At 49.2% G+C, this 27,831-nt stretch overlaps 1 protein-coding gene across 1 annotated transcript; it reads right to left on the minus strand.

Moving 5' to 3' along the window:
• PAQR6 (progestin and adipoQ receptor family member 6) lies at window positions 1–26,886 on the minus strand. The gene is made up of 8 exons (XM_058160173.1): window positions 26,663–26,886; window positions 24,086–24,337; window positions 16,622–16,749; window positions 12,676–12,881; window positions 10,772–10,898; window positions 9,971–10,067; window positions 6,989–7,133; window positions 1–4,534 (listed from the first exon to the last, which is right to left on the minus strand). Exons 2-8 carry the CDS (start codon window positions 24,317–24,319, stop codon window positions 4,263–4,265), a joined length of 1,209 nt encoding a protein of 402 aa, XP_058016156.1. The 5' UTR covers window positions 24,320–24,337; window positions 26,663–26,886; the 3' UTR covers window positions 1–4,262.
• Window positions 26,887–27,831: the final 945 nt, after the last annotated feature.

Raw genomic sequence — 27,831 nt, forward strand, 5'->3', positions numbered from 1 at the left:
GGCTGGGAGGCAGATTTTTTTTTTCTTGTTTCCTCCCCCCCAAAAAAACAGTCCGGAACTTCTTGTACTCCGAAAAATACGGTACTTAATTATATATTTATATCTACTTAAGGTGTCCTGCCTTGAACAGAGGATCGGACTAGAAGACTTCTGAGGTTCCATACCATGTTCTACTTAATAGTTTGTTACGGACCTTCCAAACAAACAAGCAGAGAAAAGAAAATTAAGAATGGATTTCAAATTTTATTCCCCCCCCCGTCTTTCCAGTTTTGGAGCACGTCTGTTTCATCTCAAACCACCAGCATCGTCCTTCTTTTAAAAAAATAAACAAATACATCTTTATTTTGTTAAGACAGCAAACATGGTATAGTTTCTCAGCGTGGTTTCATTCATTTGTTTTTGGGCCTTTCTTGACTCATTTTATTTATTTTTAGCAGCAAGCACGGTCTGTCCAGACAGAAATGGATATAATGCTTCAAAATATATTGGGGCTGAACAGAGAACAGAGTTAATTAAAAGTTAATATATTGTGCAAATAATCCAATCAACTCAATTGACAAATCCTCAGGATAGACCCAGATATATAGGGATAACCAAGCTTGGTTAGACACCTGTGTGACGGGTTTGAATAGTCAACCCAGTTGCTTATCCTAAGTTGTTGAGCTGGGTCCTCCAAGCAACGGAGTTGGAGAGAAAGAACGCCTGAAAAAGGCAGCCTCTCCATTATAGAACCCACTGCCAAGCACCGTACCCTCCTTTCCAACCCCGATTGGCCGCATTGGCCAAGCCACACCTACCGCTGCCTTCTTGGCCAATGGGGAAAGGTCTCGTACAGATAGTCCTCGATTTACAACTGCAATGCGTGTGTGTGTGTGTGTGCCAGAATTTCCATTTCTAAGCGAGGAGGTCGTTAAGTGAGCCACGCTGGATTTCATGACCTTTTCGGCCACAGTCGTTAAGCGAATCACTGCAGTTAAATTATGCAAATCCATGACCTTTGCTCGTCGGAAGCTGGCTGAGAAGGTTCCCAGAGGGTAACCCCATAATCCTGGGGAAGGCCGCAACCGTCATAAGTGTGAGAACGGGGCCCTCGTTCTTATTATTCAGCCTCTGTTGCACTGCCAAGTGGTCTCTAAACGAATGTTTGTAAGTCAAGGACTACCTGTAACGCTATATAAGTGGACCCACTACTCTTTGGGGCAGCTCTTCATATCCTGGAAGACTGCTGGTCACCCCTGCTGTTCCTTTTCTCTAGACTGGCCCACCTGAACACCTTCAAACCTCCACTCCATCATCTGCTCCAGCCACAACGGTGGCTCTCTTTGATCCAAAGATCAGAGGGATGACCAACCAGGAGAAGCCTTTTGCTTCCAGATCTCTCTACAACCTGCCTCGACCCTCCAGCCGTATTTGCTACATCCTTGGTCCATCTTTTGGGGCAGCTTCCAGCAATCTCTTGGCTACCGTCTCTTTGAGAGGGCTTCCCTGACACACGTCAAATGCAGACTAGCTAAGGTTCCGTGCCGTTCGGAGAACCCCCAAATCCCACACCTGGCTGGCCCTGCCCACCCCGTGCCTCCCAGGAGTCCCTACGCAGCCCATTTTGGATGCAGGTAAGTTCAGGGCCCGCACGGAAGCTCTGGGACAGCAAAACACGGGCCTACGGGAAATGGGTCCATTTCCGGCCTCTGGAGCCCAGGGGAGGCCGTTTTTGCCCTCCCGGAGGCTCAAGGAAAACCTCCGGAGCCTGGGGAGGGCGAAAAACAAGCCTACTGGAAGTTTCAGGAGGCCGTTTCCAGCCATCAGAGGGCCTCCAGAGGCTGGGGAGGCCATTTTTGCCCTCCTGGAGGCTCGAGGAAAGCCTCTGGAGCCTGGGGAGGGCGAAAAACAAGCCTACTGGAAGTTTGAGGAGGCCGTTTCCGGCCACCAGAGGGCCTCCGGAGGCTGGGGAGGCCGTTTTTGCCCTCCCGGAGGCTCGAGGAAAACCTCCGAAGCCTGGGGAAGGCGAAGAACAGGCATACTGGAAGTTTGAGAAGGCCGTTTCCAGCCACCAGAGGGCCTCCGGAGGCTGGGGAGGCCGTTTTGGCCCTCCCGGAGGCTCGAGAAAAGCCTTCGAAGCCTGGGGAGGGTGAAAAACAGGCATACTGGAAGTTTGAGAAGGCCGTTTCTGGAAGGCCTGGAGTGTCGTGACTGGGAGGCATCTCCAGTTTTGGGACGGTGCTTTGATTGGACCGTATGATGGACATGTGGGTACAGGGGGAAGGGATTAGGACTTCCTTTTAGATGGGAAAAACCTGGAAGTTTCCGGATTTGGGGTTTCCCCAGATGTACCAATATGGCATCTCTAATAAAATGGAATTTTGAGGAACGTCAAGCCTCGGAGTTCTCTTTCGTTGGGGGTGTTACACATCTTGAACTGGGCAGGAGCTGAAGGAATGAAGACCCACCCCCCAGTATCTGAACTCAAAAAGCCCCAAGCAAAATTGGAGCCCACCTTCTGTTCTGCTTTGGCAGGCATTTGCTGTTGTGCCTCGTCCTCCCTCCTCTCCTCAGCCGGGCCCCTCCCATCTCCACCTGGGCCTGTTATCAGACTCGGAGTCTGATAATGAAGATGAATGGCCTGTCATGCCTCCAGCTCCCGGCCCTGGCCCCATGCCCGGAGAGGATGTCAGGAGTGAACAGACCAGTCCGAGAAACTTCACTCCTACAGCGTGGGAGCAGGAAGCAGCCACGTGCTGGAATTACTGACAGCAGATCCAGCTGTAGAGAATTCAGTGTGGGTGGACCCTCGCTTCTGAAGATCTGAGAGGCGACACCAGCAGAAGGAGGGGAGGGGCAGGCCTGGATAAATGCTGAGTCATGGAGCCACACCCCACAGCCTATATAAAGGACCTGTTTTTGGCATTCCAACCTTGAGTCAAGCAAAGTCTCATCTAGTTTGCTGATATCGGACTCTATCGCTGAAGTCAAAACTTGGACTCCTGCCCTGCCCTGAGAAACCTCGGAGGAATTTGGCAAAGCTGCAGAGGCTTCGTTGCTACGTTTGATACGGACTTCCTTGACCCAGTCGTCGGAGGGGGAGGGGGACACGACATTCGCCACCAACACAGGGAAATACAGTTAGTCCTCAACTTACGACTCTATGACCTTTTGAATCCCTGCAGTTGATAATTTAGTAGCCATGATCGTTAAGGGGATCTGGCCCCCATTGGCTTGACTTGTCAAAAGGTCGCAAAAGGGGATACATGTGACCTTGGGACGCAGCGACGGTCATAAGTACGAAGCAGTTGCCAAGCGGCTGAATTTTGATCGCGTGATCATGGGGATGCTGCAGAGGTCGTAACTGTGGGGAAAAAGGTCAATAAGTCACTTTTTTTCAGTGCCGTTGTAAGTTTGAGCGGTCACTAAGTGAGCTGCTGTAAGTCGAGGACTAACTGTAAGTCCTCAATTTATGATCACGATAGAGCCCAACATTTATGTTCTTAAGTGTGGGACATTGGTTAATCGAGTTTTGCCCCATTCCGCAACCTTTCTCGCCACTGTTGTTAAGTGAATCATGGCAGGTGTTAAGTTAGTCACACGGTTGTTAAGTGAATCCGGCTTCCCCCATTGACTTGGCTTGTCAGAAGGTCGCAAAAGGGGAATCACGTGATCCAGGGACGTTGCAACCGTCATAAATATGAGTCAGTTGCCAAACATCTGAATTTTGACCGTGGGGAAGCTGAGACGGTCGCAAGTGTGAAAAACAGCCCTAAATCCATAGGTAGGATTCACTTAACTTCCCTACCGGATCGCAAATGTGAGCGCGTGCCCTCGCTTCATTCGGACATGCCTCCTCTGCGCATGCACACGGCCTCCCGCGCATGCTATTTGCTCGCGGATTACATCCGGGCGGGTGGGCGGAGTCTCACACAGTGGCCACCACCGGTTCGCCCGAACCAGACCGAACCGGCTGAATCCCAACTGTGCCTAAGTCCCTTTTTTTCAGTGCTGTTGTCACTTCAAACGGACACTCAATGAACCTGTTGTAAGTCGAGGCTACCTGTACAGGGAGAACTGCCTGAACTTGCACCCAGGACACAGGCACGGAGAGACAGCCAGCTAACCGTGTGGACAAAGTGCTCAGGATTGGGGGAACGGCCCCAGGTTCCATTTTCCTCCACGCCCAGGCGATCTTGAGGTACGAAGGCATCCCTGGTGAGCTGGCAGGGCCCGCCGTTCCAGAAGAGTCACCGCGGTGCCCCCCCCGCCTCCCCCGGCGGCTACTTCTCCTTGGAGCCCTCCGATTCGGGGAGGCTGCCCTGCAGGATCCGGATAGAGGCCGGCAAGCGGAAGAGGGCCACGGCAAAGGCGGCGAAAAGGATGAGGTTGCCCAGCAAGGTGGCACCCAGAACGACGAAAGTACGGGTGAACATAGCCGGCGGGGTGTGGGCGCTCAGCCATATCCGCCGAGAGTTCATGTCGCCCAGGATGGCTTCCAGCTGGAAATGGGTGCCCACCACCGCACAGATGTGGAACAGCTGGTGGCTGTGGCCTACAAATGGGTGAGGGGAAGCGGGAGAATAACAGAATAATAGAGTTGGAAGGGACCTTGTAGGTCATCTAGTCCAGCCCCCAACTCCCCCCACCCAAACAGGAGACCCTGCACCATTTCTGACAGAGGGCAGTCCAGTCTCTTCTAGAAAGCTTCCAGGGATGAAGAGTGAGAAAAGGACACGGAAAGGAATGAGAGAGAGAGAGAGAGAGAGAGAGAGGGAGGGAAAGAGGGAGGGAGGGAGAGGGAGAGGGAGAGGGAGAGGGGGAGAGAGACAGAGAGAGAGACAGAGAGAGAGAGAGAAAGGGGGGGGCGGAGTCTGGGCCGCCCGTCAGCCCTCAGATGGAGAGTCAACAGCCCCCAGGTCTGGAGGTAGCTGATGAGGAAGAGGAGGAACAGCTGGGTCCGGTGCCTGATGCACAGAAGGCAGAGGAGAGGAGAACAGTGGAAATCTATGGGCTGGTTCTTGGGACGGAAGAGCCATCGCTGCTTGCGAAGCCCCGCCCTGGCTCTGGGGATAAAAGGCAGGGGGCGGAGACGAATAGATGTGACAGACAACTATTCAACTTATGGCCAGACGGACTTGTTAGCCTGCGGTGAGAGAGAAACTGTTTTGCCGGGGCTGATGGCACTCCTAATTAAAGGAATCTTTGAGTTCACTTCAGAGGGTTTGTCGTGTTTGGGGAACTGGGTCAGAACAGGAGCTCAGAGGTCTTCTAGTCCAACCCACTGCTCAAGGAGGAGACCCTATACCAACGGAATGCAACCTCGCCCCGAGCCGGGCCTCCTGCCAGAAAGTGATTTGGAAAGTGAGGGGGAAGGGCCATCAGGACTTACCTCGGGAGCACCGGCTTCCCTGGCTCAGCTCCAGGAGCCAGAGGCAGGCCAGGTGGAAGAGATAACGAGGCCTCCGTCTCCTGACTCTTTCCCCCCCCAGGCCACGCCTCCAGACCCGGCTGATGGCAATCAGGCCTGGCTGGACCCTAGGTTTCGTAGGCAGGAGAGGAGGGAACAACAGAAGCAGGGGTGGGGCAGGCCTAGGAAGTGCTGAGTCATGGAGCCACACCCCACAGGATATAAAGGCAGCAAGAGCTGCTGTGCCTCTTCGTAGCAGGCAAATTAACTGCTTAACTAAGAGCTGAAGTACTGTTTGACTCATCGGCGTCGAGGGAGATAACAGAGACCCTTGGCAGACGCTTGCTATTTTGCTGCCAGAGCTGATAGTGCAGGCTAATTAAGCCATCGCTTGGACGGAGGCGAAGGGGGACCGAACAGCAACTTGAAGGCTTGTGGACTTCAACTCCCAGAATTCCCTTGGGCCAATCACCAGGAAATGGTGAGTTCTAATAGTTCTACCTTAGGCACAAAAGCCAGTTGGGGGACTTTGGGTCACAGTCACTCTTCATCGGTCCAACCCACCTCACAGGGTTGTTGTTGTGGGGAAAATAGGAGGAGGAAAGTTTGTTGAACATGGTTGTCACCTTGGGTTACAAGAAATCCTCGACTTGCAGCAGCTCATTTAGTGACCACTTAAAGTTACCACGGAACTGAAAAAAAGGGACTTGTGACCTTTTCTCACACTTCGTTGTAGCATCTCCATGGTGACATGATCAGAATTGGGACACTTGGCCACTGACTCGTATTTATGACGGTTGCCGTGTCTCGGGGTCACGTGATCCCCTTGTGCAACCTTCTGACAAGCCAATGGGGAAGCCAGATTTGCTTAACGACCAGGTTACTAACTGAACAGCTGCTTGGGGGGGCATTGATTCACTGAACAACTGTCTCACTTAGCAACGGAAATGTTGGGCTCCATTGTGGTCGTAAGTCAGGGACTACCTGATTTGTAAAAATCATATAGGTGGATACTAACAAACAAAGGAGGGGTGAAATGTAAAATTTGTTACTACCGGTTCTGTGGGCGTGGCTTGGCGGGGGCGGGGTAATGTGACTGGGTGGGCGTGGCCAACTTTTAAAAAAAAAAACCTTTAAAAGCATTTTTTCTACAACCTCTTCGGCTGAAGAAGTTGTAAAAAATGCTTTTAAAAGGCCTCTGATGATCAGGCAACTCAGCTGGGATCGCCAGAAGAGCCTTTTAAAAGCATTTTTCCTACAATCTCGTCAGCCGAAGAGGTTGTAAAAAAAATGCTTTTAAAGGGTTCTGACGATCCCAGCTGAGCCGCACGATCATCAGAGGCTTTTTTTTTAACTTTTAAAAGCATTTTTTTCGGCTGAAGAAAAAATGCTTTTAAAAGTTAAAAAACAACAACAACCTCTGATGATTGCGTGGCTCAGCTGGGCATGGATGCGGGGAGGGCAGGAATTTTTGCTACCAGTTCTCCGAATGTCCCTGTCATTGCTACCGGATCGGACGATCCGGTCCGAACCGGGAGCATTTCACCCCCTCCACTTTCTGACTTTGGATATTCTTTATAAACACACATCCTCGCTTACCGATGAAATCGAAGCGACCGGGAGCCAGACGTTCCGGCAAATGCGACGCGAAGAGGAAGCCGGTAAGCAGGGCAAAGAAAAGGTGGTAGAAATAACTGGCCACAGAGTCGTTCCAGGTACAATCGTCGCCAAAACAGAACAAAAGCTGGAAGGAAAGGAGACCACCGTGAGTTGGCCCAGGAAAGAGGAATCGGAGTACAGCAGGGACCATCTTCCCCAACTGCCCAGACCACGGATGATGAGACCAGCACAGTGGTGCTTAGGACAAGATGGGGGTCACTTTAAATCGCTTTCAGTTGATGCAAATTTATTCTCAATTGCTAAAACTCTTTACAGAACGACCGATTCTGTATTTCTGGAGTAGAACTTAACACCTACTCATCAGGGGTAAAATGTAAAATTTGTTACTATCAGTTCTGTGGGCGTGGCTTAGTGGTGGTGGGATAATGTGATTGGGTGGGTGTGGCCAACTTTTTTTTTTTTACTTTTAAAAGCATTTTTTCTACAACCTCTTCGGCCGAAGAGGTTGTAAAAAAATGCTTTTAAAAGCCTCCGACGATCAGCCTACTCAGCTGGGATTGTCAGAGCCTTTTAAAAGCATTTTTTCTACAACCTCGTCGGCCGAAGGATTAAAGGGTTCTGGCTATCAGGCAACTCAGCTGGGATCATCAGAGCCTTTTAAAAGCATTTTTTTACAATCGGCCGAAGAGGTTGTAGAAAAAACGCTTTTCAAAGGTTCTGATGATCCCAGCTGAGCCGTGTGATCATCAAGAGACTTTTTTTTTTTACTTTTAAAAGCAATTTTTTGGCCGAAGAAAAAATGCTTTTAAAAGTTAAAAAAAAAAAACAACCTCTGATGATCGCACAGCTTAGCTGGGCATGGGTGCGGGAGGGGGGGGCAGGGATTTTTGCTACTGGTTCTCCGAACCACTCGCCACCATCGCTACCGGATCAGGCGATCCGGTCCGAACCGGGAGCATTTCACCCCTGCTACTCATCTTAAAATATTATTTACATAAATAAATCTTTAACCATAGTATTTATTCTCCAGAACCACATCAACATTTCTTTCTAATTTGAAACCAGAATGGAGCTCTGCCTGGACAAGACCAAATTAGAGGTAGTCCTTGGCTTACAACGGTTTGTTTAGTGACCGTTCAAAGTTACAACGAAAAGTGATTTATGACCCATGACAACCTGTGTGGCATCCCCATGATTATCTGATCAAAATTCAGATACTTGGCAAACTGGGTCATATTTATGACGGTCGCAGTGAACCCAAAATCACGTGATCCCCTTTTGTGAGCGCCTCACACCCAAAGTCAACCTGGAAGCCAGATTGACTTAACAACCGGGTTGCTAATTTAAAAAAAGACACCTGCAGTGATTCACGTAACAAACGCGGCAAGAAAGCTCGTAACATGGGTTGAAAATCATTTAACAAATGTCTCGCTGTGAACCACAGAAATTTTGGGCTCGACGTGTGGTCGCAAGTCGAGGACTACCTGCGTAAATCTCCCTTCTAGCCTGATAACGTTGGGAGGAGCCCACCCATTGTGCAGCTGAGGGCTCAGCGTCCTCTTATCTAGCCATTCCCCAGGCAGCAACTTTTCCCCTCCGAGTTTTCAAAGCTCAGCTCCCGTGGTGGATTTTCAGCCGGTTCCAGCCAGTTCAGATGAACCGGTAGTTAAATTGTTGGCTGGCCCTGCCCTGCCCCGTCCGCTCCTTCCAGGAGCCCCCACACACCCCATTTGGCTCCCAGGTAAATGCAGCGAGGCCTACGAGGCTCAAAACGGGGTACCGGGGGTACAGCGCCCCCCCCGGCAGCTTGTTTTTGCTCCCAGGAGACTGCAGGGAGGCCTATTAGGCCCAAAACGGGGAATGCCCCCCCTCGGTCCATTTTTGCTCCTGGGGGGTCAAGGAGTGGAGTGCTGCCTGTCACACCCCTGGCCACGCCCTGTCACTATGGCCACGCCCACCCATCCGGTCATTAGGGCAGAGAACCAGTTGTTAAATTATTTGAATCCCACCACTGGTCAACTCCCCTTGCAGGCTGCCTTCCTGCGGAAAAGCTCCTTTTTATTTATTTATTTATTTGTCACAACAGTATATATAAGGATAAGTATGAAATAACTATACGATATATAAGCATATATATAAGCATAAGTATGTAATATCTATATGAAATTGGATTCAATCAAAGGGAACATTAGGACAGGGACGGTAGGCACGCTGGTGCTCTTATGCACGCCCCTTACAGACCTCTTAGGAATGGGGTGAGGTCAATAGTAGATAGTCTTTGGTTAAAGCTTTGGGGATTTTGGGAAGAGACCACAGAGTCAGGTAGTTTATTCCAAGCATTAACAACTCTGTTACTGAAGTCATATTTTCTGCAATCAAGATTGGAGCGGTTCACATTAAGCTTAAATCTATTGTGTGCTTGTGTATTGTTGCGATTGAAGCTGAAGTAGTCTTCGACAGGAAGGACGTTGTAACAGATGATTCTATGAGTTAAGCTCAGGTCATGTCGAAGGCGGCGAAATTTTCTAAACCCAGGATTTCAAGTCTGGTGGCATAAGGTATTTTGTTGTAATCAGAGGAGTGGAGAACTCTTCTTGTAAAATATTTCTGGACACGTTCAATTGTATTAATGTCCGAAACGAGGTATGGGTTCCAAACAGTCGAGCTGTATTCAAGAATTGGTCTAGCAAATGTTTTACATGCTCTGGTTAGTCGTGTAGTGTTTCTGGAGAAGAAGCTGCGCAAGATTAAGTTAAAGCCTTTTTTTTTCCTTTCTCTTTGCGGGGGAGGGGAGGGGATGCGAACCATTTGCAAAGAGACCCCTCCCCCCAAGCCATCCTCAACAATTCCAGAGATGTCCCCCGCCAGCTCGGCAGTTGTGGGTCTAACCTACAGTTGATCCGTCTGATCGGACCCACAACCCTGCCCGGCGTCCCCTTCTCCTCTCCTTCTGGCGCCTACCCTGAAGAAGAGCGGGATGTTGTCGAAGAAGAACGGGTAGACGAAGGCGGCCGTCCGGGCAGTCTTGCTCCAGCGGGGCCACTCCAGCTCCAAGAATCTAGAGAGCAAGGAGGAGGAGGAGGAGAAGAGGAGGAGGAGGAGGAAGAGGAGGAGGAGAAGAGGTAGAAGAAGACAGCATGGAATAAGTGCACCTGCGTGCCTACCGTCCTTGTCCTACTATTCCTTTTTACTTATTCTTTTCATGTATCCAAATTATGGTCATACTTTGACTTGTTATCTTAGATATGATTGACAAATAAATTAAATTAAATTAAATAAATAAGAGGAGGAGGAGAAAAAGAGGAGCAGGAGCAGGAGGAGGGGAAGGAGGAGGCAAAGAAGAGGAGGAAGAGAAGGAACAGGAAAAGAAAGAAGAGCAGGAAGAGGGGAGGAGGAGGAGGAGGAGGAGAGGAAGAAGAGGAAGGGGAGGGGGAGGAGAAGAAAAGAGGAAGAGATGGAGCAGGAGAAGAAGAAGAAGAGGGGAGGGGAGGAAGAACAGGAGGAAGAAGAAGAAGAAGAAGAAGAAGAAGAAGAAGAAGAAGAAGAAGAAGAAGAAATGTCCTGGATAATGAGGACAATTCACCAGTGGAACAGCTTGCCACCAGAAGTTGTGGGTGCTCCATCGCAGGAGGTTTTTAAGAAGAGACTGGACAGCCATTGGTCTGAAATGGTGCAGGGTCTCCTGCTTGAGCGGGGGGGCAGGGGTTGGACTAGAAGACCTCCAAGGCTCCCTTCCAACTCTTGTTATTCTGAAATACCTACCGAGAATAGCAAGAAAGGCTGGTGCAGATAAAAGAATTGATGGCAGCCATGGGGACAAAGCAGTGGTGCCCCAGGCTGTTGACCCAACGATCCGGCATTGCGTAGGCGCCGTATGTGAATGCACAGCCTGAAACACACACAAGGACACGGTTAGGAGTGGGGGGGTGGGGGGCTTCTAACCCTGCCGAGGCTGAGAACTGTGCAGTACTTTGCAGCTGATTCCCTGTCCCATGTGTGTGGGGGGGGAAACAGAGTTCCCAAGCCCATCTTCAGACTGCGCTGCATTGTTGCAGCGCAAAATCAGAGCAGTTAAGGATGGAGTGATCTATACATGTGCATTTTGTTCACAGCAGTGTTTCCCAATCTTGGCCCCTTAAAGATGGGTGGACTTCAACTCCCAGAATTCCCCAGCCTGTATTCCTTCCTGGGGGATTCTGGGAGTTGATGTCCACCCCTCTTAAAGCATACTGGCTGGGGAATTCTGGAAATTGAAGTCCATCCCTCTTAAAGCATGCTGGCTGGGGAATTCTGGGAGTTGAAGTCACCCCTCTTAAAGCATGCTGGCTGGGGGATTCTGGGAGTCGAAGTCCACCCCTCTTAAAGCATGCTGGCTGGGGAATTCTGGGAATTGAAGTCCACCCCTCTTAAAGCATGCTGACTGGGGAATTCTGGGAATTGAAGTCCATTCCTCTTAAAGCATGCTGGCTGGGGAATTCTGGGAATTGAAGTCCACCCCTCTTAAAGCATGCTGACTGGGGAATTCTGGGAATTGAAGTCCACCCCTCTTAAAGCACGCTGGCTGGGGGATTCTGGGAATTGAAGTCCATCCCTCTTAAAGCATTCTGGCTGGGGAATTCTGGGAATTGAAGTCCACCCCTCTTAAAGCATGCTGGCTGGGGAATTCTGGGAATTGAAGTCCACCCCTCTTAAAGCACGCTGGCTGGGGAATTCTGGGAGTTGAAGTCCACCCCTCTTAAAGCATGCTGGCTGGGGAATTCTGGGAATTGAAGTCCACCCCTCTTAAAGCACGCTGGCTGGGGAATTCTGGGAATTGAAGTCCATTCCTCTTAAAGCACGCTGACTGGGGAATTCTGGGAGTTGAAGTCACCCCTCTTAAAGCACGCTGGCTGGGGAATTCTGGGAATTGAAGTCCACCCCTCTTAAAGCACGCTGGCTGGGGAATTCTGGGAATTGAAGTCCACCCCTCTTAAAGCATGCTGGCTGGGGAATTCTGGGAATTGAAGTCCACCCCTCTTAAAGCACGCTGGCTGGGGAATTCTGGGAATTGAAGTCACCCCTCTTAAAGCACGCTGGCTGGGGAATTCTGGGAATTGAAGTCCACCCCTCTTAAAGCATGCTGGCTGGGGAATTCTGGGAATTGAAGTCCACCCCTCTTAAAGCATGCTGGCTGGGGAATTCTGGGAATTGAAGTCCACCCCTCTTGAAGCATGCTGGCTGGGGAATTCTGGGAGCTGAAGTCCATGTAAGATTTAAAAACTCTGGTTCATTCTCTTCCCCAACTTGGTACCTTCCAAGAAACTGAGGCTGCAGCCTCCAGAATCATCATCAGCTTTTAACATCCCCATAATTCTTTATGGGGTGGAGTCTGGGCAACTGAATGGAGCTAGTGCAGTGTTTATTGGCCGGATGCCCTTCCGGTCGCCAGTGCGGAGTTGTTATATATTCAGCAGATATATTCTCATTGTGCTCAGAGAGAGAAATACCTGCCTCTCCCTAGGATCGAACTCACAGCCTCCAGATTGTGAGGCGAGAGCTCAGCTGCAGCTTCCACAACGCCCCAGCGGCATTTGGTCGGCTGAGGATTTGGGGAATGGTAGCGCTGACCCTCGGAAAGGTGAGACAGGAAGAAGAGGCGAGCCTTAAAACCACGACAAGCACCTTACCCAAACTATAGAGGCTGAGGGCATTGTAGTCCAAGAAGTAGCAGATGTGTCGGGCGTGGGTGGACATGGTGCTGAAGGTGTGAGCACAGCTGGACGCGAAGGGATAGAGGCAGACCAGAGCCATGTAGGCGAGGAATGGCCAGCTGTAGGTGTCGCTCCAGAAGTCCAGGCGATAGGAGAGGATCACAAACCGCCATAAGAAATACCTGCCAGGTGAGAAAGGTTATCACTGCTGTGAGCCCGTTTCGGCCACTGAACTGACCTATCAAACCAGGGGTCCCCAACCTTGGCCACTTTAAGACTTGTGGACTTCAACTCCCAGAGTCCCTCAGCCAGCAAAGCAGGAGTCTCCAACCTTGGTCCCTTTAAGACTTGTGGACTTCAACTCCCAGAGTCCCTCAGCCAGCAAAGCAGGGGTCTCCAACCTTGGTCCCTTTAAGATTTGTGGACTTCAACTCCCAGAGTCCCTCAGCCAGCAAAGCAGGGGTCTCCAACCTTGGTCCCTTTAAGACTTGTGGACTTCAACTCCCAGAGTCCCTCAGCCAGCAAAGCAGGAGTCTCCAACCTTGGTCCCTTTAAGACTTGTGGACTTCAACTCCCAGAGTCCCTCAGCCAGCAAAGCAGGAGTCTCCAACCTTGGTCCCTTTAAGACTTGTGGACTTCAACTCCCAGAGTCCCTCAGCCAGCAAAGCAGGGGTCTCCAACCTTGGTCCCTTTAAGACTTGTGGACTTCAACTCCCAGAGTCCCTCAGCCAGCAAAGCAGGGGTCTCCAACCTTGGTCCCTTTAAGACTTGTGGACTTCAACTCCCAGAGTCCCTCAGCCAGCAAAGCAGGGGTCTCCAACCTTGGTCCCTTTAAGACTTGTGGACTTCAACTCCCAGGTCCCTCAGCCAGCAAAGCAGGGGTCTCCAACCTTGGTCCCTTTAAGACTTGTGGACTTCAACTCCCAGAGTCCCTCAGCCAGCAAAGCAGGAGTCTCCAACCTTGGTCCCTTTAAGACTTGTGGACTTCAACTCCCAGAGTCCCTCAGCCAGCAAAGCAGGGGTCTCCAACCTTGGTCCCTTTAAGACTTGTGGACTTCAACTCCCAGAGTCCCTCAGCCAGCAAAGCAGGAGTCTCCAACCTTGGTCCCTTTAAGACTTGTGGACTTCAACTCCCAGAGTCCCTCAGCCAGCAAAGCAGGGGTCTCCAACCTTGGTCCCTTTAAGACTTGTGGACTTCAACTCCCAGGTCCCTCAGCCAGCAAAGCAGGAGTCTCCAACCTTGGCCACTTTAAGACTTGTGGACTTCAACTCCCAGAGTCCCTCAGCCAGCAAAGCAGGGGTCTCCAACCTTGGTCCCTTTAAGACTTGTGGACTTCAACTCCCAGAGTCCCTCAGCCAGCAAAGCAGGGGTCTCCAATCTTGGTCCCTTTAAGACTTGTGGACTTCAACTCCCAGAGTCCCTCAGCCAGCAAAGCAGGGGGTCTCCAACCTTGGTCCCTTTAAGACTTGTGGACTTCAACTCCCAGAGTCCCTCAGCCAGCAAAGCAGGAGTCTCCAACCTTGGTCCCTTTAAGACTTGTGGACTTCAACTCCCAGAGTCCCTCAGCCAGCAAAGCAGGGGTCTCCAACCATGGAGCGGGCTGAGGAACTCTGGGAGTTGAAGTCCACAAGTCTTAAAGTGGCCAAGGTTGGAGACCTCTGCATCAAACAATGCAGACAATCTGCAAATGAAGATTCAGTCATTCATCCCAGGCCAAAAGTACAGGGAGTCCTTGATTTATGACGGTTCGCTTAGTGACCCTTCGAAGTTACAATGGCACTGAAAAAAAGGGACTTACGACCGTTTTTCACACAACCATCCTAGCATCTCCCATGGTTACGTGATCAAAATTCAGACCCCTGGCGACTGATTCATATTTATAACGGGCGCGGTATCCGGTCAGTGGTGGGATTCGGCCGGTTCGGGTAAACCGGTAGCCATGCCCTGTGCATGCACGCCCGAAGCAAACAGCATCCATGGAAGGTTGAGAACGCACGGAAACACACGCACGCACATTTGCGAACCAGTAGGGAAGGTAAGTGAATCCCACTGTTGTGGTTCAGCAGCAGCCTGCGGAGCTGGCAACAGAGTCAGACAGCGATGAGGCTGAGGAAGAGCGTGGGCCAGTCCTGGAGGCTGGGGAAGGCCTGGATGAGGGCTCTGCGTCAGAGGCTGAGGTGGGGCCAGGGCCATCTGGGAGTGAGGTGCGGACTCCGGATCCTCCAGATGCTGACAGTAGTGAGGCAGAGGAGCCTGTTCCTAATGCCCACATGAGAAGAGCTGCCAGAAGGCAATAGCAGCTCAAGGAAAAAGGACAACTTGGGAGTAGGGCCAAGAGATGATTGGCCCCTCCCATAAGGCTTAAAAGACCAGCAACGGCATTTGGGCTTTGCCGGAAAACAACGTTGATAGTTTCGTCTTGTTGCATTTGTTTTGTATCGGTGTCTTCTGAACTTTTGCCAAGAAGTTCAGAACTTCAAGAACTTTTGCCTTTGGGAGTTTGTCTAACTGGACCAAGGTTGGTGATAGGACTGAGGAATTTGTGTTGGGAGGAATTTGCTTTAATTTAGTTGAACTACACTGAGAATGAAATAATTCTCAGCTGTTTGAATAAAGTTTGTTTGTTTTTACACTGACTCACTACCTACTGGGGTTTGAGTCACAACACCCACCTCTGGGTCATGTGATCCCTTTTTGTGACATTTCTGACCAGCACCATCAACGAGAAAGCCATTCACTTAACAACCGTGTGACTGATTTAACAACTGCAGCGATTCATTTAACAAATCTGGCCGGAAAAGTTACAAAAATGGAGCAAAACTCACTTAACAAACTTCTCACTTAGCAACATAAATTTTGGGTTCAGTTGTGGTTGTAGGTCGAGGACTACCCTGTATCTCAAAAGATTAAATCGTGGCCACTGGACCAAAGTTTATTAAGACTGAGACGCTTCAGTACTCATCGAAGTCACGTCTTCGGTCAAAACAAAATTTTGGGTAGGCAGAGAATCAAAGTCTCGTGGGAATGAACCCAACCCTCGGCAACGACAATCGACAATTCAATTGGTGGGATTCAAATAAATTAAAAACTGGTTCTCTGCACTAATAACTGGGTGGGTGGGCGTGGCCATAGTGGGCATGGCCAGTGGTGTGACAGGCAGCACTCAGCCTCCTGCACCCCGCTGGAAGCAAAAACAGGCTGCAGAGGGCCCATTTTCCACATCCTCGGGCACCACAGGCCCCCTGCTCTTATCTGGGATCCAAAATGGGCCGAGTGGGGACTCCTCGGAGGGGCAGGGTGGGGCGGGGCCAGCCGGTCATCAGAACGACCGGTTCACCGAACCAGATGTAAAATTAACATCCGGTTTGCTCGAACCGGCTGAATCCCATCCCTGCCAATGACTCTCTTGACTTTCTGTCTACCCAAAATTTCCTTTCGACTGACGACGTTACTTAGATGAGGAAACGCCTGAATGGTTGTTAAGTGTGAAAATTGGTCACTTTTTTCCAGGGCTGTGCCACAAAACGAATGTTGTTAAGTCGAAGATTAGCCGTAATTCCTCCAGGGAGACAACCACCCGAGCAATGGTGCAATTGGACAAAGAGGAGGAGGAGGAGGAGGAGGAGGAGGAGGAGGAGGAGGAGGAGGAGGAGGAGGAGGAGGAGGAGAAGAAGAAGAAGAAGAAGAAGAAGAAGAAGAAGAAGAAGAAGAAGAAGAAGAAGAAGAGGAAGAAGAAGAAGAAGAAGAAGAAGAAGAAGAAGAAGAAGAAGAAGAAGAAGAAGAAGAAGAAGAAGAAGAAGAAGAAGAAGAAGAAGAAGAAGAAGAAGAAGAAGAAGAAGAAGAAGAAGAGAGGAACAGGACGTGAGAGGAAGAGCAGGCACCAGCCAAGCTTTGAACTGTGGCTAAAATCCACAAACTTACCAAGTTGGTAGGAAGTGAGTCCAAATATTGACGGTTTCATTGTTCAGTTGGAAAGAGCTGAGGACGCAATCCAAGGCAGAACTTTTGGGGTGTCGGTAGCCCGACATGATACCTTCTTCCCAGAAAATCTACAAGATAAAAAGCGAGGGATCCAAAACAGAGGTGGGTTTCAGCAGGTTCGGACCAGTTCGGGAGAACCGGCAGCGGAAATTTTGAGTAGTTCAGAGAACCGGTAGTAAAAATTCTGACCGTCCCTGTCCCCCCATCTATTCTCTGCCTCCCGAGTCCCAGCTGATCGGGAGGGAATGGAGACTTTACAGTATCCTTCCTCTGCCACGCCCACCAAGCCACACCCACAGAACCAGTAGTAAAAATTTTTTGAAACCCACCACTGATCCATAAATGTCGGGATTACAATCCCCATGCTTCCCTGAAAGTAGTAATAATCTCAGTTGAGGAGGTTCAACGGTCCTCACATTTAACAGAAGAGTTAGAAGGGACCTTGGAGGTCTTCTAGTCCAACCCCCTGCTCAAGTAGGAGAGTCTTCTCTCCTTCTCCTTCTCCTCCTCTGAATAGTAATAACAATAAGTTGTGAGGGACCTTGGAAGTCTTTTAGTCCAATGCCCTGCTCAAGCAGGAGACCCTTGTCTCTCCCTCCTCCTCCTCTTCTTCCTCTTCCTCCTCCTCCTCTGAGTAATAGAGTTGGAAGGGACTTGGAGGTCTTCTAGTCCAACCCACTGCTCAATCAGGAGATCCTTCTCTCCTGCTCTTTCTCCTTCTCTATCGTCCTTCTCCTCAGAATAATAGGTCTTCTAGTTTAACCCCCCTGGTCAAGCAGGAGATCCTTCCTCTCCTTCTCCTTCTCTATCGTCCTTCTCCTCAGAATAATAGGTCTTCTAGTTTAACCCCCCTGGTCAAGCAGGAGATCCTTCCTCTCCTTCTCCTCAGAATAATAGGTCTTCTAGTTTAACCCCCCTGGTCAAGCAGGTAGATCCTTCCTCTCCTTCTCCTTCTCTATTGTCCTTCTCCTCAGAATAATAGGTATTCTAGTCTAGCCCCCTGGTCAAGAAGGAGATCCTTCCCTTCTCCTTCTCCTTCTCCTCCTGATAAATTCAAGACGTAGACGAAGCAGAAGACAAAGCTAACGTTGTTTTCCGGCAAAGCTCAAACGCCGTTGCTGGTCTGTTTTAAGCCTTATGGGAGGGGCCAATCATCTCTTGGCCCTACTTCAGAGTTGTCCTTTGTGCTTGAGCTGCTCTTGCCTTCTGGCAGCTCTTCTCATGTGTGCCTTAGGAACAGGCTCCTCCTGTTCCTCTGCCTCACCACTGCCAGGCTCTGGAGGCTTCGGAGTCCGCACCTCACTTCCCGATGGCCATGGCCTCACCTCAGCCTCATCGCTGTCCGACTTTGTTGCCAGCTCCGTAGGCAACACCTAGGTGCTCTGGAAAACCCTCGTCTCTTGGTGCCTTCCATGTGCAGGAAAGTTCTCGCCTTATGACCACAATTCGAATCAAAATTCCCATTGCTAAGCAAGACGGTTGTGAAATGATCCGTGCCCATTTTATAACCTTTTCCTGCCGCCGTTGTTAAGTGAACCATTTCTGTTTTTAAGGGAACGTCCATGGAAAGTCTCAACCATCCCTGGTTGTCCCAAAAAACGCCTACAATGGAAGAATGGCTGCAGAAGTTGATGGCGTTGGCTGAACTGGCACAAAACCAACTATTTTGATCGAAGAAAAAACAACAACATAAGAGTACTTTTGTTTCCCCGCATGGAAACCGCTCCTGAACTTCATGCTTGATGTGGGAAAGAATGAAACTTTGATGTTGGGGGTTTACAGATTAGATTGATAGATCTTTATAGAAATGACTTGTTCATGCTATTATGGGAAAGCAAAAAGCTGTGATTTGATGCTAATCAAAGGTGGGTTTCATATAATTTTACCACTGGTTCACCGCACATGTGCACGGCCTTCCACGCATGTGTTTGCTCATGCGTGCGGCTTGTATGTATTCGTGCAGTTTAGAAAATGCAGCTAAATAGGACTTCATAACGCCGGGACAGGTGGGCAGGCTGGGCCTTTTCTTTTTCTTTCTCTATCCTTCCTCACTTTTCTTCTCCTTTTCCCCTTCTCCTTCATTGTCCTCTTATCTGCTTTTGTATTTTGTATTTTACAAGACCTCATAACTGAACAAAATGTGGTAACATAAAAATGTTTTTCCAAAAAGCAACTGGACTTTTTTGTTGTTGTTCTTCCTTGAAAACGTTTCCCTTCTCAGAACATTTTGTAGAATCCACCAAATTTTCCCCCAAAAAATTTGTAATTCTACAAAATGTTCTGAAAAAGAAGATAAAGTTCCTGCCGCAATTTTTTTCTGCTGGGAATTATCACGGACTGTACAGTAATTGAGACTAAATTGATTTTAAATCTAATAACAGCGGCAAGATTACTGATAGGACAGTACTGGAAGAAAAAAGAATTACCTTCAATAGAAGAATGGATATTGAAAGTTGCCAATTTGGCTGAGATGGCGAAGATATCAGCCTTTTTGAAAGACATTCCGCAAGAAAGATATTTAAGTGAATGGAAAAAAATGGATTGACTATATTCAAAGCAGATATCAGACTAAGAGTTATCAGACTGCCTTTGAATGATTAGGATGTATTATTTCTGATTGTTTTGGGGGGAGGTTAGGAATTGATGAGAATTGTAGGAGTATAATTGAGTTAGGAGGGAAAATTTTTTAGCATAGGTTTGTTTTATTTTTAACTACACCTTATGTTTGTTCTGGGAAGTCGGGGCGGGGGGGAGGGGAGTTTGTGAAGGGAGGGGGGAGTGGGGAAACGGGTGGGGGAAGTTTTGTAAAACTTTTTCAATTAAAAAAAAAATGTTTCCCTTCTCATCCAAGACTGGTGGGGAATGGAAGTGATTTGTATTCTTTGCAATCATCCGGTCATTAGCACTTCAAGGGTGGGTCCTAAGTGAATTGCATGTTCATTACATGAGTCTGGCTTCTTCCCCATTGGCTTTCCTTGCGGGGAGCACCCTGGGAAAGTTTGAAAATCGTGATCACGTGACCCGGGACACCGCAACTGCCATACATATGTGCTGCGTGCGAAGCACCTGAATTTTTTAAACATGTGATGGTGAGAGATGCTACGAGTCACTTTTTTTCAGGGCCGTGGTAAACTTCAAGCAGTCGCTAAATGAATGTTTTGCATAAGTTGAGGACCACCTGCAGAAAAGTTCTTAGAACTTCACCAAGTGATTCATAGCTACTATTTAGCATGGCCTTTGTGGAACTAATTATATTATTATTAACCCAAGCAGCCAAGTCACTATGGCCAACTTGCCATGGTCAACTCACCAAGGGACAATTTAACAGTTCAATTTAATTATTTAAGATTTAAATTTTCTTTTAATTTTTGTCCTTTGCATTTCATTCTGTCCCTCCATATCCTTTTTTTTTAATGATCCTGTGTCGCCATTTCTTTGATATTAGTGTATCTCTTGTCCTGTGGCGAGTTGGCCATGGCAAGTTGGGCGTAATGAGTATACCATGGCAAGTTGGGCGTAATGAATTGGCCATGGAAAGTTGGGTGTAATGAGTTGACCATGGCAAGTTGAGTGTAATGAGTTGGCCATGGCAAGTTGAGTGCAATGAGTTGACCATGGCAAGTTGAGTGTAATGAGTTGGCCATGGCAAGTTGAGTGCAATGAGTTGGCCATGGAAAGTTGGGTGTAATGAGTTGGCCATGGCAAGTTGGCTGTAATGAGTTGGCCATGGAAAGTTGAGTGCAATGAGTTGGCCATGGCAAGTTGGACGTAATGAACTGGCCATGGCAAGTTGGGTGTAATGAGTTGGCCATGGAAAGTTGGGTGCAATGAGTTGACCATGGCAAGTTGGGCGTAATGAGTTGGCCATGGCAAGTTGAGTGCAATGAGTTGACCATGGCAAGTTGGGCGTAATGAGTTGGCCATGGAAAGTTGGGTGTAATGAGTTGGCCATGGAAAGTTGGGTGTAATGAGTTGACCATGGCAAGTTGGACGTAATGAACTGGCCATGGCAAGTTGGGCGTAATGAGTTGGCCATGGAAAGTTGGCTGTAATGAGTTGGCCATGGAAAGTTGAGTGCAATGAGTTGGCCATGGCAAGTTGGACGTAATGAACTGGCCATGGCAAGTTGGGTGTAATGAGTTGGCCATGGAAAGTTGGGTGCAATGAGTTGACCATGGCAAGTTGGGCGTAATGAGTTGGCCATGGAAAGTTGGGTGTAATGAGTTGGCCATGGAAAGTTGGGTGTAATGAGTTGACCATGGCAAGTTGGACGTAATGAACTGGCCATGGCAAGTTGGGCGTAATGAGTTGGCCATGGCAAGTTGGGTGTAATGAGTTGGCCATGGAAAGTTGAGTGCAATGAGTTGGCCATGGCAAGTTGGACGTAATGAACTGGCCATGGCAAGTTGGGCGTAATGAGTTGGCCATGGAAAGTTGGGTGCAATGAGTTGACCATGGCAAGTTGGGCGTAATGAACTGGCCATGGAAAGTTGGGTGTAATGAGTTGGCCATGGAAAGTTGGGTGCAATGAGTTGGCCATGGAAAGTTGGACGTAATGAACTGGCCATGGCAAGTTGGGCGTAATGAGTTGGCCATGGAAAGTTGGGTGCAATGAGTATACCATGGCAAGTTGGGCGTAATGAATTGGCCATGGAAAGTTGAGTGCAATGAGTTGGCCATGACAAGTTGGACGTAATGAACTGGCCATGGCAAGTTGGGCGTAATGAGTTGGCCATGGAAAGTTGGGTGCAATGAGTTGACCATGGAAAGTTGGGCGTAATGAGTTGGCCATGGAAAGTTGGGTGTAATGAGTTGGCCATGGCAAGTTGGGTGCAATGAGTTGGCCATGGCAAGTTGGACGTAATGAACTGGCCATGGCAAGTTGGGCGTAATGAGTTGGCCATGGCAAGTTGGCTGTATTGAGTTGGCCATGGCAAGTTGGTCATAATGAGTTGGCCATGGCAAGTTGGCTGTGATGAGTTATCCCATGGCCAGTTGGCCATGGTGAACTGTCATACACCCCCCCGGAGTGTGCCTAGCCTATCCCCTCTAGTGAGGCGAGGGGTCCCACAGGTAGCCTGGTTTCATGCCATGAAGAGCTTTAAAGGTGACATCCATCACCCTGAATTGAAACTGGAAGGAAACCGGGAGCCAGAGCAGATTGTACAAGAGGAGTGTGAGAACCACGTAAAACCAGGGGTGCCGAACACGATCACAAAGAAGAGGGGATCGACATCCTCCAAAGCCCTGGAGCACAGGACAAGAAGGAACAGGTGGGGAATCTGTTAATGAGAGAGCCCACCTAGGACAGTGAGAACAATTAATCGACAGAATGGCTTCCCTTCAGAAGTTCCAGGCGCTCCCTTGTTCGAGGTTTTCAAGAAGAGATTGGATATTTGTCTGGAATGATATCACGTCTCCTGGCTTGAGCAGGGGGTTGGATTAGAACAGGGGTCTCCAACCTTGGCAACTTTAAGTCTTGTGGACTTCAACTCCCAGAGTCCTTCAGCCAGGAAACCAAAGCTTTGTTTTGGACCGCTTGGTCCAAAACTTGGCAACTCCAAATCTCAACCAGCAAATGCTCAGTCTTACATATTGGAAAAAAGAACCCAAACACTAAGTACATACTTGATGGACATTACCTAACTGATGACCCCCACCCTGTTAAAGACCTTGGAGTTTTCATGTCAAATGATCTAAGTGCCAAAGCCCACTGCAACTACATAGCAAAAAAGGCTCTAAGAGTTGTAAACCTAATCTTGCGGAGCTTCTTTTCCAAAAACACTACACTACTAACCAGAGCATATAAAACATTTGCTAGACCAATTCTAGAATACAGCTCGCCTGTTTGGAACCCTCACCACATATCTGACATCAATACAACTGAGCGTGTCCAGAAATATTTTACAAGAAGAGTTCTTCATTCCTCTGAAAACAATAAAATACCTTATCCCACCAGACTTGAAATCCTAGGCTTAGAAAACTTGGAACTCCATTGCCTTCGACAAGACCTAAGTTTAACTCACAGAATCATCTATTGTAATGTCCTTCCTGTCAAAGACTACTTCAGCTTTAATTGCAATAATACAAGAGCAACCAATAGATTTAAACTTAATGTTAACCGCTTTAATCTAGATTGCAGAAAATATGACTTCTGTAACAGAATCATCAGTGCTTGGAACACTTTACCTCACTCTGTGGTCTCTTCCCATAATCCCAAAAGCTTTAACCAAAAACTTTCTACTATTGACCTCACCCCATTCCTAAGAGGACCATAAGGGGCGTGCATAAGCGCACAAACGTGCCTACCGTTCCTGTCCTATTGTTTTTCTTTTTCTCCTTCTTATATATATATATGCTTATTCCTCCTAATATTTACTCTTACATATGTTTATACACTATATAATTTTTTCTGTATGATACTTATATATATTGTTGTGACAAAATAAATAAATAAAGTCCTTTCCAATCCTATCATTCCTTCCTGAACCATGAAGGCAGGACCAGAAGTAACAGGTGGAGAATCATGAAAAGAGAGAAGCAACTTAAAATGAAGGAGAAATTAACCAGTGGAACAGCTTGCCTCCAGAAATCGTGGGTGCTCCATGTTGTGGTCCGTCAGCAGCCTATGGAGCTGGCAACGGAGTCGGACAGAGATGAGGCTGAGGTGAGGCCAGGGCCATCGGGGAGTGAGGTGCAGACTCCAGAGCCTCCAGAGGCTGACAGTAGTGATGCAGAGAAACAGGAGGAACCTGTTTCTAATGCACGCATGAGAAGAGATGCCAGAAAGCAAGAGCAGCTCAAGCAAAGAGGACAACTCGGGAGTAGGGCCAAGAGATGATTGGCCCTTCCCATAAGGCTTAAAACAGACCAGCAACGGCGTTTGGGCTTTGCCGGAAAACAACATTGGTAGCTTCATCTTCTGCTTCGTCTTCTTCTTCGTCTACGTCTTGCATTTATTTTTGTGACTTCTGAAGGCTTAAAACACACCAGCAACAGCCGGAAAACAACGTTGTAGCTGCATCTTCTGCTTCGTGTACGTCTTTGTTTTTGTGGCTTCTGGACGTTTGCCAGGAAGGGCCTTTGGCAGTTTGCCTAATTGGACCAAGGTTTGTGAGATAACTGAGGAATTTGTGTTGGGAGGTCTTTGTTTCACATTGAGTTGAACGACGCTGGGAATGAAGTAATTCCCAGCTGTTTGAATAAAGTTTGTTTTTCCACGGACTAAGTTTATTACTACCTACTTGGGCCTGGGTCACAACACTCAATCACGGGGAAGTTCTTAAGAAGAGACTGCGCAGCCACCCTGTCTGGAATGGTGTGATCAATGTCTCCTCCTCCTCCTCCTCCTCCTCCTCCAAGTTCCCTTTCCAAGACTGTTATTCTGTATTCTGAGTTACTCACCCGAGGTACTTGATGGATCCTGAAGATTTGCGGCAACTTGATGGTTAACATTTCTGGGGATACAGGTAGAATTCTTCTTAAAAGTATATACATATATATGTATCCCCAAAATAATCTCCCCTCAGGTGATGCAGGTTCGGAGGCCCTTGGTGGTTGGGGATGAAGGTCTCCACCTTCTCCGGGACAGGAGGAGACGGTAGGTTCAGCATTGGCGATCTGGCTCGGTTCCACCATGGGAAGCCAACTCTGTCACTGAATTAAAAACAACAGCTTCTTTGATACGTCCAGAACTTACCGCTAAGCCAACAGAGTGGAGAAAAATGATCAAAGAATCACCTGGCAAAGCCGGATGGGGTGCTATGCCAGGTATTAATAGGTGCCTTTTCTCTAATTCAGGGTTTCTCCATGAAGATGGGTTTTAAGACGGGTGGACTTCAACTCCCAGAATTCCTCAGCCAGGTGGGGAATTCTGGGAATTGAAATGCACTTGTCTTCAAGTCACCAAGGTTGAGAAATACAGCTAAATAAAAGACTAAAATAATAGTAGTTAAAGCATTCTCACTCTCCCCTCTCCTTTTCTCCCTCTCTCTCCCACCCTCTCCCTCCCCTCTCCCTCTCTCCCTCAATCCCTATCCCCCTCTCTCCCCCTCCCTCTCTCCCTCTCCTCCCTCTCTCCCAATCTCCTCAATCCCTCTCTCCTGTCTCCCTCTCCCTCCTCCCTCTCTCCTCTCCCTCCCCTCTCTCCTCTCTCCCTCCCCTCTCTGTCTCCTCTCTCCATCTCTCTCTCTCCTCCCTTCCCCTCTCCCTCCCTCCCTCCCTCCCTCCCCTCTCTCCTCTCCCTCCTCCTCTCCTCTCCCTCTCCCTCCCCTCTCCATCTCTCCTCTCCTCCTCCTCCTCTCCCCTCCCCTCTCCCTCTCCCTCCCTCCCTCCTCCCTTCTCCCTCTCCTCTCCTCTCCCTCCCTCCCTTTCTCCCTCTCTCCTCTCCCTCTCTCCCCATCTCTCCCTCCTCCCTCCCTTCTCTCCTCTCTCTCCCTCCTCTCTCCCATCTCTCTCCTCCTCCCTCTCTCCTCCTCCCTCCCCTCTCCCTCTCTCCCCATCTCTCTCCTCTCTCTCCTCTCCCTCCCTCCCTGTCTCCTCCCTGTCTCCCCTCTCCCATCTCTCCTCCCTCCCTTTCTCCCTCTCCCTCCTCCCTCTCTCCCCATCTCTCTCCTCTCCCCTCCCTTTCTCCCTCTCTCTCCTCTCCTTTCTCCCTCTCCCTCTCATCTCTTCATCTCTCCCCTCCCTTCCTCTCTCTCCTTTCTCTCCCTGTCTCCCCTCCCTCCCTTTCTCCCTCTCCTCCTCTCTCTCTCTCCTCTCCCTCCTCTCTCCTCCTCCTCTCTCCCTCCTCCTCCTCCCTCCCTCCCTCCCCTCATCATCTCCTTCCTTCTCTCCCTCTCTCCCTCCTCTTCCCCTCCCCTCCCCCTCCCCCTCTCCCTTGCTTGACATTCCTCAATCACAATCACAATTTTCAACATCACTCCATTAAGAAAATCCAAAGTTTGCCTTCCCATCCCAAAATAAGAATAACAGAACCAGGTTACCATTCCCAACTAATAAAAACACTTCAAAACAAAATAAAAATTAGCAGCTAGGAGCAATCCATAGCCTCCAGCTGATCTTGGTGTCTCTAAAACCCTTCCCTACCCAAAAACTGCTAAGAAAACGAGCGTTTATTTCAGAGGTGGGCTCATGAAGGCTTGTCTTTAAGGAAAAGATGCAAAACCCCCGAGGCTTTCAACAGGCAGCCTGTTTTTTTGTTGTTGTTGGTTTGGTTTGGTTGTTTCGTTGCTGTTGGTTTCCCCCCCCCCCTTGGCTGCAACACCTAAAATTGCAGCCCTGGTTTTAACCGTGGAAGGTCCAGGGACCTCCAACCCCGAAGGGATCCAAGGACGAAGGTGAGAAACGTAGCACACCACCTTTCCCCCGTGTCCTGAAAAACTTTGCTCAGCAACTTGGAAAGCTGGAAATTCTTTCTAAAAAAGGAGAGAAGGAAGGAAGGAAGGAAGGAAGGAAGGAAGGAAGGAGAGGGAGGGAGGGAGGGAGGGAGAGAAGGAAGGAAGGAAGGAAGGAAGGAAGGAAGGAAGGAAGGAAGGAAGGAAGGAGGGAGGAGGGAGAGAAGGAAGGAAGGAAGGAAGGAAGGAAGGAGAGGAGGGAGGGAGGAGGAGGAAGGAAGGAAGGAAGGAGAGGAGGGAGGAGGAGGAGGAAGGAAGGAAGGAGGAGGAGAGAAGGAAGGAGAGGAGGGAGGAGGAAGGAAGAAGGAAGGAGGGAGGGAGGAAGGAAGGAAGGAGAGGAGGAGGAGAGGAGGAGGGAGGAGGAGAGAAGGAAGGAAGGGAGGAAGGAAGGAAAGAAACAATAGGAAGGGATGAATTAGGTAGAAGAAAACAGGAATGAGAGACAAATTGGGGAAGAAAAGGAAGAAAGGAAGGAAAGGAAATGAAAATAGGGAAAGGAGGAGGGAGGGAGGGAAGGGAAGGAAGTCCAGCCCTTCTTGGAAGAGTGGAAGAAAACCAAGCCAACTCCTAGACATCCAAGCCATACCTTCTGCGGAGAGGATGGGACTTACTGTGGGGACCTGTCCAGCCCCCCAACAAAACTGCTCCCCTCTCATTGGTGCCCCGTGGCCTTCCGGATTGCTGCAAGTTCCTGGACTGTCTTGGGTCGGTCCCCTTCCTTCCTTCCTTCCTTCCTCCCAACGTGGTTTCCTTGCCAGCCTTGATGGACACCTGCCAAGACGCCCTCCTCGCCAGAGGGCTGGAGGGAATGAAAAAAGGGGCCTGTTGTCGCCGGAGCCACAACCCCGAAACCCGAGGAAGCAAGAAAGAAAAGCATTGAAAGCCCATCGCCCCCTCCCTCCCTCCCTTAGCAAAACAACAGCAATATTTCTGACTTGGTGGCTGCAGGTTTAGGACAGGACAGAGGGAGGTCCAGCCGTGTGTGTGTGTGTGTGTGTGTGTGTGTGTGTGTGTGTGTGTGTCTGTCTTTCCAAAGTCTCTTCCTAGAGGGAGGCTGGACAATGTTTTGGAAAAGTGCAAAGAGCCACCCTAAATGCTGACCACAAAGCGATTCACTTAGCAACGGTGGCAAGAAAAGTCGTAAAATGGGGCAAAACTCACCCAACAAATTGGAAGAGGGAGAGAGAGAGAGAGGGAGGGAGGGAGGGAAAGAGGGAGGGAGGGAGGAAGGAAGGAAGGAAGGAAAGAAAGAAAGAAAGGAAGAAAGAAAGAAAGAAAGAAAGAAAGAAAGAAAGGAAGGAAGGAAGGAAGGAAGGAAGGAAGGAAGGAAGGAAGAAGGGAAGGAAGGAAGGATGAAGGAAGGAGGGAGGAGGAAGGAAGGAAGGAGAGGAGGAGGAGAGGAGGAGGGAGGAGGAGAGAAGGAAGGAAGGAGGAAGGAAGGAAGGAAACAATAGGAAGGGATGAATTAGGTAGAAGAAAACAGGAATGAGAGACGAATTGGGGAAGAAAAGGAAGAAAGGAAGGAAAGGAAGATAGGAAAGGAGGAGGGAGGGAGGGAAGGGAAGGGAAGGAAGGAAGGAAGTCCAGCCCTTCTTGGAAGAGTGGAAGAAAACCAAGCCAACTCCTAGACACCCAAGCCATACCTTCTGCGGAGAGGATGGGACTTACTGTGGGGACCCGTCCAGCCCCCCAACAAAACTGCTCCCCTCTCATTGGTGCCCCGTGGCCTTCCGGATTGCTGCAAGTTCCTGGACT

This window comes from Ahaetulla prasina, chromosome 17 (genome assembly GCF_028640845.1).
Source record: "Ahaetulla prasina isolate Xishuangbanna chromosome 17, ASM2864084v1, whole genome shotgun sequence".
NCBI lineage: Eukaryota > Metazoa > Chordata > Lepidosauria > Squamata > Colubridae > Ahaetulla > Ahaetulla prasina.